The 16,005-nt window shown below is 42.3% G+C and overlaps 1 protein-coding gene across 2 annotated transcripts in view; it reads left to right on the top strand.

Moving 5' to 3' along the window:
* Positions 1-219: 219 nt before the first annotated feature.
* Positions 220-16,005, top strand: part of kirrel3a (kirre like nephrin family adhesion molecule 3a) — a 283,160-nt gene continuing 267,374 nt past the window's right edge. For both annotated transcript variants that reach the window (XM_052529674.1, XM_052529672.1), the window contains exon 1: positions 220-738. In XM_052529674.1, the coding sequence (XP_052385634.1) occupies positions 693-738 (46 nt within the window). In that variant the 5' untranslated portion in view covers positions 220-692. The remainder of the gene's footprint in view (positions 739-16,005) is intronic.

Below are 16,005 nucleotides of genomic sequence, written 5' to 3'. Positions count from 1 at the left end.
CCACTATACCATTGCCTCATGATATTGTTTCTTCCTAGCTGCTCATCCCCAGAGTTTTTCACTTCAGGAAAAGCAGCAATGGAGCTGAGCTAGACTGACTGGCAGGGAGGAAGGCTGGGAAGCAGGCAGAGAGAGGGAGGAGCAAAATATCTTAAGCACTCTCTCCACTTACTGTGTGTGTCTGCTCTACCCAGCGAGCAACAACGCCAATGTGAGAGAGAGAGAATGACAGAGGGGAGAGAGCATGGGAAACAGAATGGTAGAGCAAGACACTGATTCACCGAGAATTTAAAAGGCAAAAAGAGAGACACAGAGAGAGAGACACAGAGAGAGACACAGAGAGAGACACAGAGGGAGAGTAAAACTGTGCGTAAAGCTGGAATGAAGCTGTGACACAGGCAGCAGAGAAGACGAAGACTTGATCACTGGCAAACAGGAGACGATAGATAGAAAAAGAGAGGAGGAGAGAAGACGCACACACACTCTCACACTTTCACCCTGACTGAGAGAGCAGCAGCTGAAGGAGGGAGCTACAGCACCAGCATCTCACACACAGACATTCACGCAACTCCACACAGTCTCTGAATCAAGTAAACCTCTGCTGCTAACTTTGTCTCGGTGTCAGCAGCATCTCACAGACAGACGGCAGGCACACAGGAGCAGACTTCTCCCCCCGTTACGTCTCTTCAACGATGATGATCACTTTGGTGGTCCTGCTCTCTTGGATGACTGCAGCTGGTAAGTGAAAAGTGCTATCTCTTTCTGTATCTCTCTCTGTCATTCGCTCTATTTCCGTCTTTCTCTCTTATTTGTCTCTATCTCCTTCCCTTCTGTGGCTCTGACTGATCTGTATAGAAGTGTTTTCTCTCTTCATCTCTCACTCTTTCCCCCTCTGTCTCTACGTTCTGTGCCTCTGACTGATCCGTATAGAAGTGTTTTCTCTCTTCTCTCTCCATCTCTCACTCTTTCCCCCTCTGTCTCTACGTTCTGTGCCTCTGACTGATCCGTATAGAAGTGTTTTCTCTCTTCTCTCTCCATCTCTCACTCTTTCCCCCTCTGTCTCTACGTTCTGTGCCTCTGACTGATCCGTATAGAAGTGTTTTCTCTCTTCTCTCTCCATCTCTCACTCTTTCCCCCTCTCTCTACGTTCTGTGGCTCTGACTGATCTGTGTAGTGGGGGAAGCTGTGTAATTGATATTATGTCTGTGATGGTCTGCATTACTGTCAGCAAGTTTGGCTGCAGTTTGATGTGCCTTTACTGTAGCTCCTTCACAGTAGCGCTGAGTGATACTTGAATTCTCTACTGTGGGACTGTGGTGTAATGTCAGAGAGCTATAAGTCTCTTCAATGATTGATAGTGATGTCAGTGGTTTTCTATCGATATTGATTATTTTCTGTCCTTTAAAACTGTGAAATGTCCCGACTTCATATATTGCTGCATCTCACATCTTGCAAGAAGGGATTTCTTCTTAGTTTGAATGAACAGGTGTGCTTGTGCTTGAGTTGAAATCATGCTTGAGGAGTTGAATTTGTACTTGTCTGCCATTACATTGATCTAAACATGCTCGTGTCGCTCATCAATGTGTCAGAGAAACACTTGGAGAAAGCAAAAAGACAAAGCCTTTTTTTCTCCTTGAACACAGACTGGATGTTGGCTGTTGCACTCTGAGAGACACGGGAATGTCTGTACTTTGAATATGAAGTAACATTAGTTATCTCAAAAACTCTTGATGTTTCATGGATAGTTGTGTGACAGTAAGACATATTTTTAACATTGTCATTTTTGTTGTTTCTCAAATATTTAGAAAATCAATTATTGACTCTACAATGCTGTCCCACAGGTGCATACAATACATTGTGTGTGTGTGTGTGTGTGTGTGTGTGTGTGTGTGTGTGTGTGTGTGTGTGTGTGTGTGTGTGTGTGTTTTACATACACATTATTTGTTTTATAATAATTCCCAAGCTGTGGCTTGTGACAGTAAATGAGTGTTAGAAACAGCAGATTTTAAAATACGTCCCTCCATTTCGATACATTCCCCCTCCCCTGAAATATCTTTCTCTTCTCTATTCCTGATATACTCGCCAAGATTCGCCCAATTCCTCTGTTGCACCGTTGAACACCTATTCCACTTGCTCAGTCATACATCTCTGCTAGTCTAAATGGTAATTCCACAAATGTTATTGCTGGACGTAATGTTAAGGTTGGGAGTACAGAACCAGTCGTGTATGATTGAACAAATACTCCGCCTTTCGCCTTGGACATACAGAGTGTGCGGCACACCACTAATTTGATCTGACACTGGTAATAAAGCTTTTAATACTGCTGTCAGCAGCACTCTTTCAGGGATTGTGCATCAAACCTCAAGAGGGTGTCAGCTTTATTGCTTCGTTTTATGAGTATATGAGCGTGTGTGCCAGTGTCGGAAGCTAACAGAAGATTTCCCCCCCCCCCTTCTCCCCTCAGTAAATTGTAAGTTGGAGAGGTGGGGGGCATTTGCTATGGTTCCCAAATGGCTGCTTCACTCTCTAAGCTATGGTTTATTGCCCACTCGCTGTTGTGCAGACAGGGGGCTTTTGCAGCAGAACACAGCAATTTCCTCCTCCTCGCTCTCTGCACTCCGACTAAGTATTATAGAGTACAAGTGCTATGAATCAACAGTTAATATTGTACTTTAATTGGGGAATGTGCTCAGTGAAACCTTTATTGAACACTTCAAAACGAAAGACATCTGATACCTAACAAGAGGCCTGCCTATAGGTCAATATCTCTTCTCGTCTACAAGCATCTCTCCTCCGAACTGCAAGCTGTCAGAGCTTGGACAACTTTAAGCCCCTAATAACCAACATATATACTGTCAATTAGTCTGGCAGTAACTGCTGGAACCTGCATCCCCATGTAAGGCTTCTAACCAGTAAGGCTGGTTATCACAGCCCACGTAAAGGGATCGGTAAATGCTCGCAGGTGAGCTCGAACCAACCCCCAATCTCTTTTCTCAGGCGTCTGGGGGATCAAGTGCTCTTCCTCGCCGTAAATTCTCTCTTGTGATACACTGATTGAGCGGTGTAGTTTGCATCCCTTGTTGTCAACAGAATCAGACTGGTTGTCGAACAGAGAGGAGGGAAGTGGATGGGGGGAGGGTGAAGCCTGCTATCTGACACCACTTTTGGAGATGGCAGTCTTCCTCCGACCTTCTTATCGCTGCCATAGGCTGGCAGTCGTCAATACTTCGGCAGTTCGACAGGGATTTATTGTTCAGAGCGGAGCTGGCTTGTCTCTGCTTCGAGAGGGAGTTGTTGTTCAGAGGAGAGCTGGCTTGTCTCTGCTATGAGAGGGTGGGGTGGAGAGAGAAAAGGCAGAGTGAACACGGTACCTAAATGTTTTAACCCAGGCTGTTACACAATATGTGAAGGAAAGTGTTGGAGCTGAGACTATTGCCCAGTCCAGAACTATTGCCCACCTAGTACCTAATCCCTATCCCCTACCCCCTTGGCACTTCATGTAAATCTGATGTAAAAAAAAAATGGATAGGTATTAGCAATATATATCTGCCCTCCAATACGCTAGGTGGAGTGTTTCTTATGCCTATCCAATCTTTTCAGAAATTAATTTAGGAGCTAGGGTAAGTTTTTCTGTGCAGGGCCTATGGAACTGAGCTAGACTGATTCTCTGGCTTAGAATAATGACTCTATCAGAAGAAATGTATTTCTTAATTAACACTGCAGATACAGAGAAAGTTACGATAAGATGAATAGAAAATATATAGGAAGCTAAAGACAGTGAAAAGCAATGGATGGTGACTTCTATGAAATACAATGACGCTGAAAAGAATACAGATACTATACATTAAGGAAGTCTCAAGGCTCTGCTCGTCTTAGTTAGAATACCTCATGATAAGTTGTAGATCATACTATTTACCAAGAGAGTTTTCATCTATATTTTTAGTAGCTGTCTATTTACCACCACAAACCAATGCTGGCACTAAGACCGCACTAAAGGAGCTGAATAAGGCCATAAGCTAACAAGAAAATACTTATCAGAGGCGGTGCTCCTAGCGCCGGGGACTTTAATGCAGAAAAACTGAAATCTGTTTTTACCTCATTTCTACCAGCATGTCACTTGTGCTGCTAGAGGGAAAAAACTCTAGATCACCTTTACTCGACACACACTCCATTTGGTAAATCTCTATCTTCCTGATTCCTGTTTACAAACTCAAACAGGTAGAATCAGTGAAACAATCAATAGTGAATAGATGAAGCAGATGCTAAGCTACAGGACTGTTTCGCTAGCACAGACTGGAATATGTTCTGGGATTCATCCGATAGCATTGAGGAGTTTACCACATCAGTCACTGCTTCATTAATAAATACATTGACAACTTTGTCCCCACAGTGACAGCTCAGTTCCATAGGCCCTGCACAGTAACACTTACCCAATACAGATTTTTCTATTCTATTTATCCCATGTGTTTTTGTTTTTGTTGCACTGCTTTGCTTTGCTTTATCTTGGCCAGGTCGCAGTAAATGAGAACTTCTTCTCAACTGGCCTACCTGGTTAAATAAAGGTGAAATCATTTTTTAAAAACCCCAACCAAAAGCCATGGATTACAGGCAACATCCGCACTGAGATAAAGGCTAGAGCTGCAATTTTTAAGGAGCGGGACATTAATCCGGACGCTTAGAAGAAATCCCGCTACCCCCTCTGACAAACTATCAAACAAGAAAAGCTCAATACAGGACTAAGATCAAATCCTACTACACCAGCTCTGACGCTCGTCAGATGTGGCAGGATTTGCGAACTAGAAAATAAAACACTCTAGGAGCTCAGATGCAAAAATGTAATTACCAACGTTTCGACAGCCAAGCTGTCTTCATCAGAGTTTGCAAACTATCACAGATAACAAACGGAAACCCAGCCGAGAGCTACCCAGTGACACGAGCCTACTTGATGAGCTAAATGACTTCCATGCTTACTTCAAGGCAAGCAACACTGAACCATGTGTGAGAGCCCCAGCTGTTCGAGAGCACACTCTCCGTAGCTGATGCGAGTAAGACCTTTAAACAGATTAACATTCACAAGGCCACAGGGCCAGCCGGATTACTAGGATGCGTACTCAGAGCAAACGCTGACCAGCTGGCAAGTGTCTTCAGTGATATTTTTTCAACCTCTCCCTGACCCAGTCTGTAATACGTACATGTTTCATGCAGACCACCATAGTCCCTGTACTCAAGGTAATCTGTCTAAATGACAACTGCCCCTTAGCACTCACATCTGTAGCAATGAAATGTTTTGAAAGGATGGTCATGGCTCACATCAACACCATCATCCCAGAAACCCTGGACCCACTCCAACTCGCATACCGCACCAACAGATCCACAGATGATGTGATCTCTATTGCACTCCACACTGCCCTTTCCTACCTGGACAAAAGGAACACCTACAAATGGAACACCTACGTCAGTCCCTGGACTGAACACCTACCTCTGCAACCTCCCTCTGCAACTGGATCCGGGCCGCCACCAGGTGGTGAGGGTAGGATGTTGGAGCTAGGAACATAAGCATTTCACTACACCTACAATAACATATGCAACCAATAACATTTGATTTGCTTTAGATTTTTTCTGCCACGCTGACCCTCAACACCGGGTACCCCGTTTATATAGTCAAGCTATCATTGCTCATTGTGTATTTATTCCTCATGTTACTATTTTTCTTCTATTATATATATATATATATATATATATATATATATATATATATATTTGATGCACATCTATTCAAGGATGTTCATTAGGCTCCAATTAATTTCACCTGTGAATGGCATAAGACAGGCTATTTGGTTCAGCCGTTGATCAGTTAGATTTAAACTTTTATTCACACACTCAAAAAGAGAGCCAGACGTTTGTTGAATAGGCAATGTGTTATAACTATGCTTTCAACTATCTAAAAGCACATCCAAATTCATATGGAAAAATGATGTCTGATTTTTGGCTTAGTCATGTAAATGTGTTGTCAGTACGCTTTCAACCTTTTAACAGCAGATCAAATGGGAATACAATGTCAGATATTTTTTTTATCTATACAAAAACTTAATGTGTTCTCACTGTGCTTGACCTGGATCGCAGTTGAGATTACACTGGCCCCCCAATGGTGGAACAAACTCCCTCACGACGCCAGGACAGCGGAGTCAATCACCACCTTCCGGAGACACCTGAAACCCCACCTCTTTAAGGAATACCTAGGATAGGATAAAGTAATCCTTCTCACCCCCCTCCTTAAAAGATTTAGATGCACTATTGTAAAGTGGCTGTTCCACTGGATGTCATAAGGTGAATGCACCAATTTGTAAGTCGCTCTGGATAAGAGCGTCTGCTAAATGACTTAAATGTAAATGTATGTACATTGAAAGTACTGTACACACTGTAGTGCAAGTGATCAATGCTGTTCAAGATTCTGCACAGATTATTATTGCAATTGTGAAGATCTCCAGAGACCTGCGGCCTTTGCATGCCATGTTGAATATGCACACTTTATATTTCCACAAGACAACATTTATAGTTACATTAACCTCAATATGTGGCCATGGATGTGTTACTCATTTTAAGGTTGAATAAATCCTGTTACATTGGTTTGTAAGATATCCTTAACTTTAGGCTATTTACTGTATTACAAAAGTATTATTGAATTGTGTTTGGTTGACAACGCAACCAAATATCAACATTTTAAGGGCATGAGCTTTCTCAAACTTCAGTCTCTTAATTGTCCATGTACTCATGATTATTAATGATGTGGTTGTTTTAATTTGCTTGTTTTTGTTGTTGTTGCTGTACAGAGCATCGAGATGTCTTCATGCTTTAAAAGTTGAAAAAAGTGTTATTATTAATTGTTTTATTTGAGCCATTGACTTAATCCTATACCTTAACATTTATTTTTGGATTAGTTGGAGAAGTGAATCCAACATTTTTGACCGACCGGCTCGATCCTGTTTTATGTAGCATAATTTGAAATTGTGTTTTTACATTGGATAAAAGTAGAGAATTATATATCATAAACTCACTTTTGAGAAAATGACCCTTGAATATTTTTGGTACCTACTGGAGAGCTCTTCGTTGTCTACACCCATTCGGAATTGTTCACACCCTCTTAAGCTTTAGCCCCACCAATCTCTTTAAGGATTCACATGTGAGGCTGTGTACTAAGCAACCACAGGTTTTAGGACTAGTGGATGATTGAAAATTAACTCAATAATAAAATAATTACATTTACAATATTAAGCATAATTATTAAGCATAATTACATTTACAATATTAAGCATGCATTTTCTACACTTAATTTAAAGACAGCTTGGGAATCAAATGTGTCAAACTTGGAGAACAAACAGATATAAGGTTCTATTGGAGATGTTCTCTCTTCAAACAGTGAAGAGGGCAATAAGAGGGCTGTGTCCCTTGGCGGTGGTATTGGTCTCCTAAATTAGGGAGCTGTACAGTCATACTAACAGCTGTTGTATCCTGTGCGCTGCATAGTGACAGACTGGTGGCAGCAGTGGGCAAAGGACCCCAATTTGACCTAGATAGTCTGTATGTATTGATATGGTTCCTTAAATATTATGTTTTTATGTAGTTCTGTCCTTGAGCTGTTCATGTCTATTAACGTTTGTATTATGTCATGTTTCATGTTTTGTGTTGACCCCAGGAAGAGTAGCTGCTGCTTTTACAAAAGCTAATGGGAATCTAAATAAAATACCAAAATATTAAATCCAGGGTCGTGTTCAGAGGGAAAAACTAAAGGGATCAGATTTTGGCTAGTCGCGCTGTCAATGGGATGTTGGTGAGAAAAGTCCTCCCTGTGTTCAGTAGAGAGAACATGTTTTGAACATGTTTTGATACAGAGTGAAACAGGTGCACATACTATCTTTAACTTTTCCAGTAATAGACATTCATTTTGGTTTTCTGTTTGCTACGGAGTGCCCTACTGAACATGACCCAGGTCATGCAATAACTCCTTTTCACAGGACGTCTCGCATATATTTGAAGCCTATTTATAGAACACAAGTGACTGTTGGTATTAGAGGTTAATTGTGTTGATTATACAGCCATTCTACACACCTCCACCTCTCCTTATACATCTTCATATAAATCCTTCTATCTTGGAGTTCCTTGCAGTGGCACTTGTTCCCTTTACGGTAGGGGCAGTGCTGAGCACTGAGCAGCATCTCTCTCTCAACCCCACACCACCCCCGCTAACGTTCTCCATACTCAACTCTCCTGTGATTCCGCCAGTCAACGATTACCACTGCTGACAGTCACACAGAGATCACAGTCCCCCTGTACTCTGAACGGAAGGGGTGGTGATGCCCTCGAACACAACTCTGAAAGAGCAATTAAGTAGCAATGCCATGTCTGGCTCGTGCTGCCTCCAGGAACTTTTCTCACTAATATACGAACTAGCAGAAAATGTACTATTTTATATGGCACACTGTCAAGTGGAAAGTAATCACGATACCTTTTTCTTATGATGAGTCAGAGGCACATAAACGGTTTGAGTAAGGAAGCCACGTGGGAAGATGTTCACCTGTAAGGTTGCGCAGTTGACCATCAGAGAGCCAGATCCAATCTAAAATCATTATCCTAGATAGACTGGCGGTTTAGGAGATGACCTCACAAGTCACAATCTGGAACCGGTGAGCGCACTATGACGCAACACCCTCTCACTCTTCCATCTACAGCCTGTGGCTTTGGATGAGTTCCCTAAGGGAATGACCACAGTTTCACCTCATCCTAACAACACAGGGAATTCCTATTGACTTTCCCAATGGTTCGTGGTTGCGCTTGTTTATGCTTCATTCATCTTCAAGGACAGCCCCGAGGTGACCTCGGCTTGATCTGGTCAAAGACCCACTCACCACTATGCAGTCTGGCAGTGTCTGCATTAACCTCGGCAGACTGCAGTGATTGTAGTGGCCTCACTATACTTGAGCAAACGTATGAAAGAAAATACACTGCTTCTAGATGTTTTGGCAACTGGCAAGATATGGTGCCACAGCCCATTACTGCCTTCATAATTACCAACACAGCAGTTAATGGAATATATATATATTTGAAGTATTGTCATGCTATTCAAAGCTGCCTGTCAGTATGCTCTGTAGTTATTTTTTGTTGTTGTCCTTGATTTACATATTATAGATGCAACCTGCCTACACATAGTTTGAAGTACAATACCAACATAGCTACTGTAGTAAGTTAAAGCTGTGTGCTGGAAAATATTGGTAGAACATTAGTGGAATAGGCATTGTGGTGCTCTTGAATTTCCATTATTTTCCGGCTTCAGACCAATGCCTCTTCTCACTTAAAGCATACTTTTTAAAATGTTTATTTAGGTTTGTGGCTTGTTACACAGGCAATATGTGCTTACAGAACATTGGGCAGCACCATCACATTACTGGCAATCTATGACACCAATGCGTAGAGCAATACACAGCCAGATAGAGACACTTGGTGAATAGCCTGTAATTTGGACAGTACCGGTACCTTGGACAGTACATTTTCAGCACCTTGGACAACATCTGTACCTTGGACAAGGTCCGATTAGGACATTGTACAACAACTGTACATTGGACATTACCCATTCAGCACCATGGACAACACATGTACCTTGAATAGTACCCATTCACCACCATGGACAGCACATGTACCTTAGACTGTACCCTTTCAGCACCTTGGACATCACCCTGACATTACTCTCACTCTGTGACACCAATGCATAGATAGAGACAGCCAAATAAAATGCTGACCTGATCAGTTCACACACATACTTATAAAAGCAGGATTTGTTTTCTATTAACATTTTTCAATATTGATTGATGAAATGAATTGAAAACAACAGGCCTTCTTCATTTTTGAATTGAGAATTTCCATTCGCTTTCTGAATCGACTGCACTGAAATTTAATTTGACCCCATAGCACCACGAGAAACACCCATGCACACTCACTCACTCACTCACTCACTCACTCACTCACTCACTCACTCACTCACTCACTCAGTTCTTTATCACATGCATATATAGGAACACAGTGATGAACCAGAGCATAAATAAATAAACAGCGAATGAAAATAGGATAATGGAAGTGCAGTACAGCTCAGTGCAGTGAGTTCCACACTGCTCCCAATAGCACACTGCACTGCTCCGAACGCATTTTTTCACTGATAACTGACGGATTAATGGACTCCAACCTGATGCCTAATGCACAGGAAACAATCACCAGAGACCCAACTCCCTCTCCCCCTTTTGAGCCGCCCGACACAGATTGCTTCCGAAATGGCACAGAATGGCCTCGCCATAACTCACTCATCAACTCCAGGTCCCCAGAGAGAGAAAATAACCCGGAATTGCCACTAATCACTCCAATGATCAATAGCGATCGATACCTAGACTGGGTTGGTCGATTCATGGATATCCATTTGACAAAAATTATGGTTCGGGCAGAAGGGGAAATGGAGCGAAAAGGAAGCTTATGCAGACAATTTGGCTTATTTTTCTAGTGTATCATCTCTCAAAATGATTTGAGCTCTCATTACAGTTGCACATTTACCACTGTTTGTCGATCTCTAGCGGTTATTGTAAATCAAGCAAAAGGATGTGCATTGTATGTTCATGTGTGGGTGCTTACTGTAGCTAGCTACACATCCATACACATACAGTTATTTTTATCCTCCACTAGACAACGAGCAAGTAAATAGTTAACTAGCTATGTTACTTCAGCTGTATTGCAAGGCAAACTTATGCAATTGTACATTCAAATTCATTTTCCTGTCATAACCCTAGCTAGCTAGCTGGGTAATGTTAGCTAATCAGCTAACTTGCTAAATAGCAATTTTCGTAAATTAACTTTATCACAAAAAAATATGCAAAAAGTTTGTCTCTACATTAACTAACATATTCCTCTCAATTGTACATGTTTTGCTTGACTCGTTATGATGTTATAACTACTTACATTTGGTTCCATCTTAATGTTGTGTCAGCCATCTTCACCCAGGGATGAGAGGCTGGCGTCATATTCGTAATTGGAATCACTCGATATGATTGGTCATATAAAATCCTTGGGACCCAAATGCATAACGAGTGCTCTACCTCCCCCTTGTGGTGGTCTGGAGCAATGAAGCCTTGATGCTGGGTACCTCTAAGTCCAGTGGTGCAAGCTCGCAACTTTTAATGGAGGAACCACTGTGCCTCAGAGTACATCTGTGCATTACATGTGATTGCACGCCATGCAGGTACACAGCGAGTTTGATTTTGTGCCTTGATTTTGTCTCCCGCAATCATTTCAACACACATTCTTCCACTGCCGAAGCAATTTGCGGAAACATCAACAGAATTTTTCCAATACTATTGCCGCTATGAATCAAGCGCCTGTCGCCACAGATCTACTGCGGCATTGCACACTGTTGTTGCATTGCCTTTTCCTGGCAGCGTTTGAAAAATGCTGGAGTAAACAAGCCAGTGAAGGAATTGACAGAGCTGTTAAGTCCTGCACGGATCCACAGAATGAAATATGTGTTTTGTGTTGCAGGACAGGAGGCACTTTGAAGAATTGAGCTGTTGATCTGATAAGGAAAGCAGGGTCGTTCCATGTCATTTTAGCAAGCCATGACACCCACCATCTCCAGAATATTCTGAAATCCTGTCTGTAGCAATAAGCATTCCGGAAACATTATTTTGTTGGAATATATTTTGATTTCTGAACAAATAAGCTTATTGATGGCACCCAAATGAGCTATTTTAAATTAAAGGATTGATATAATATTCAATAATTATAGTACCTAACATCCGATTTTGAGCAAACTTTTTTCTAATTAAGAGATGATGAATCCAAGGAAGTGGTCAAAAGCAACCCACGCTTCGGTTTTGTTAACCTGGCCACTGTTTCAAATGCTAACTTTAAAAAAATTGCATTTGAAACAGTGGCCAGGTAAACAAAAGTATGGGTTGCTGTCATACCTGGTCCAAGACTGCTTAAGGAGGGTGGGGGGATTTTTAAAAAATCACCTAATAGAAGAAATAGCACCATTTAGTGGTCAGAAGCTGGTAATATCAGGATGTAGGATGGAACATAAACCCAACAACTTCAATGACAAATTTCCCTAAACAGGGGAAAAACTCACTGAGATTACATTGCATAGGATGAAGAAACAATACTCTGACCTGCAGTTCCATACTACTTGTCAGACACATAGGATGAAGAAACAATACTCTGACCTGCAGTTCCATACTACTTGTCAGACACATAGGATGAAGAAACAATACTCTGACCTGCAGTTCCATACTACTTGTCAGACACATAGGATGAAGAAACAATACCTTGACCTGCAGTTCCATACTGCTTGTCTGACACATAGGATGAAGAAACAATACTCTGACCTGCAGTTCCATACTACTTGTCAGACACATAGGATGAAGAAACAATACTCTGACCTGCAGTTCCATACTGCTTGTCAGACACATAGGATGAAGAAACAATACTCTGACCTGCAGTTCCATACTACTTGTCAGACACATATGATGAAAAAACAATACTCTGACCTGCAGTTCCATACTGCTTGTCAGACACATAGGACGAAGAAACAATACTCTGACCTGCAGTTCCATACTGCTTGTCAGACACATAGGATGAAGAAACAATACTCTGACCTGCAGCTCCATACTACTTGTCAGACACATAGGATGAAGAAACAATACTCTGACCTGCAAATCCATACTGCTTGTCAGACACATAGGATGAAGAAACAATACTCTGACCTGCAGTTCCATACTGCTTGTCAGACACATAGGACGAAGAAACAATACTCTGACCTGCACTTCCATACTGCTTGTCAGACACATAGGATGAAGAAACAATACTCTGACCTGCAGTTCCATACTACTTGTCAGACACATAGGATGAAGAAACAATACTCTGACCTGCAGCTCCATACTGCTTGTCAGACACATAGGATGAAGAAACAATACTCCGACCTGCAGTTCCATACTGCTTGTCAGACACATAGGATGAAGAAACAATACTCCGACCTGCAAATCCATACTGCTTGTCAGACATAGAACTGATACTGTATACTCATTGTTGGGGTGGGATTGGCATGGGGTGTTGGAGGTCCGTGGATGTTCCTCATGTCTTATTGATTGCTTGAATGTTTTTGGTGTCCAAATTAGATGTTGGGTACAAAAATGATCGAATATTATATAAATAATCCCATGAATTAAAAATGGCCATGTTGGGTGCAATCAATTAGCTTAATTTGTCAGAAATCAATTTCAACAAAATTACATTGCAGGAATGCTAATCTTATCCATTGCTAACAACATAAATTATTTCTAAACAAGATGGGGGGTGAGATGGGGGGTGTCGAAATCCTCTTTCTTGTGCTCTTTGAGCTTGAATGACCTGGTGTCTGCCGGAGTTTTCTGGCACAGCCTCTACTTGACCTGGACAGACTTGACTAAGTCTTTGTGTCTCTATACTCTCTCGCTCTGTTTTTTTTTTCTCTCTCTCTCTACTCTCTCTCGTTCTCTACTTTCTCTCTCTCTCTCTCTACTCTCTCTACTCTCGCTCCCTGTATTTATCCTCCACACACACACACACTCTTGTAAATGTGGGGAGACCATCTGATTGCGTGACACACAGTAGCTGATGTTGAGATGTGAGATGTGTGCATGTGCAAGTGTGTGTGTCTGTGTGTGTGTGTGGGAGGGGGGGGGGGATCAGGCTCCGCAACACCAATTACAACCATGCGCCTCGTTTTTGCAATATAAATGTAAATCAGCCTTTTAACACATACACAGGGTCTCTGAGAAGTGGAGGGATGGGGATGGGGGACCGAGTGAAGCGCCTCACCTTCAGATAATGATGTGTAGTTCCCTGCCATTACCATGCATCCCTCACACAGGCACGCTGCAATGAACATAGCATCTATAGCAATGCTAGGTTAGCATCTATAGCAATGCTAGGTTAGCTAGCATCCTTTTGTACACTTGTTTTCTGCTTTGTTGTTGGTTCGTCAATGGCTAGCTAGCTAGCTAACTGGTTAGAGGAGTGACCAGTCTTCTTATCCTGAAGAGTCTCAGTGGAGGGGCTTTTCTTATCATTAGAGCTTGGTGTTTGTCTGTGATCTAACGCCTGTGAGGCACCAGAGACCCATCTGAGCGACACTTGATTAATCTGGCCTCGTTATTTCGCATGGTAAACTGGGGGCTTGGGGAGGGGTGGGGAGGTGGTGTGGGGTTTTGATGCCATGTTTTTGATGGGGTGCACAAGCAATCACCATGGGAGCTTATAATAATTGTTCTTGGTGTGCTTTCTTTGAACTCCGTTCACTTGAACCTCTGCTGAAGCTGGAAGACTGTGTTCAGTTTAAGGTCTTTCAAATAGAGGGCCTCTAATAACGGAAGTTTGTTCTTGAACTATTTTTGACTTTAGAAACACTGCGGCAGCTCTCCGTCAAGTTCCAAGATTGATTGGTGCCAACAGTGACTTGTATAGATAGTCGAAGTTAGTAATTTAACTGAATAGGTTATGAGTATACTGTTCATAAAATGTATAGTTTGATACCAGGTTGACTTGGTTTATGGTTGAGCTTTGTCAAATTGAGCTTTATGTCTAATCCCTTTCATAATCTTGAAAAAGTCAATGGGCTAAATGCACGCCTTCCCAAATCTATTGGATACAAAATGGAAAGTTGATTTATGTTTCATGGATAAAGCTCGCACTCCTAATGAGCAGGGTGAATTAGCATTGAGCGAGGGAGGTAATTTTGGCACGCATGTTTGGCGAATCCGCCACAGTTGTGGCTTTAATTCACAGATGACATCCGTCAAAAATCTCCCAGCTGTACTGGACTCCTGCTTGGCTTCTGCCCAGAGCTAAACGCTGCACTATCAGCTCACCGACACTTGTCTGCCAAGCAAAGCATTGGGAACAACTCGGAATAAGCTCTCGCTCGCAACCCAAGGACCTCTGTTTTGAAAATGAATGGTCGAGAGTCCTTCCATCAATGTTGGTGAAGTGAAGATGGAGCAGAAGGCAGGGGGCCCTTTGGAGTGGAATGTAGTTTATTGTAGCCTTATCTAAAGTGATAATGGCACCACACAGAGTCTGGTAATAAGTGATGAGTGAGAGGTAACCTTATAAAAGGCCTAATGTCAGATCAGATAGCTGCCAGAGTGGGCCAAGGATTGTACACTCAATATTTCTCCCAGGCTGCCCAGGGAGAAAACATTGGAGCGGAGTGGAGCGGCAGGGTGGATGAGCAGGGGGCTTTTAAGGGGGTGGGGTTGTCTGTCTGTTTTTTCAAATTATGCTGTCTGTCTGCCTGTCAGTAAAGGAGAGATGCTTGGTTGAGGATGGTTCCGAGGACAGGTGAGGTGGCTCAACCGAAAATGAACAGGGATCTCCGAGTGAGCCGATGGCAGCTAGGGCCAGACCGCTCTCCTCTTTATTTTCCCATTTCAGACGCAGAGCACTTTGTCAGTCTGAAGAGTTGGGGAGCAGTCAAGTGTTCAGGCTGGATAAGTGTGGGCAGCAGACGATAGCTTTTCACAGAGATTAAGATGATACTCAGGCATCCAGAAAAGCCTATGGCTCTGTTTTGTACTTTCATTGCTATGAGACCTCTCTCTCTCTCTCTCTCTCTCTCTCTCTCTCTCTCTCTCTCTCTCTCTCTCTCTCTCTCTCTCTCTCTCTCTCTCTCTCTCTCTCTCTCTCTCTCTCTCTCTCTCTCTCTCTCTCTCTCTCTCTCTCTCTCAATACATCCTAATTTAATACTGATTCAATTCCCTCTCTCTCTCTCTCTCTCTCTCTCAAACACAATACATCCTAATTCAATACTGATTCAATTCCCTCTCCCTGCATATTTAATTCAATTCAAATTCCAGGTTAGTCTTTGAATTCAGAGATAACTCAATTAATGTCAATTCCAATGTTAGGTCAATTCCAGTAATTAAATTCCAAATTCAA

Source organism: Oncorhynchus keta, chromosome 11 (assembly GCF_023373465.1).
Source record: "Oncorhynchus keta strain PuntledgeMale-10-30-2019 chromosome 11, Oket_V2, whole genome shotgun sequence".
Classification (NCBI taxonomy): domain Eukaryota; kingdom Metazoa; phylum Chordata; class Actinopteri; order Salmoniformes; family Salmonidae; genus Oncorhynchus; species Oncorhynchus keta.
This window is presented reverse-complemented; position numbering and strand designations above follow the sequence as displayed.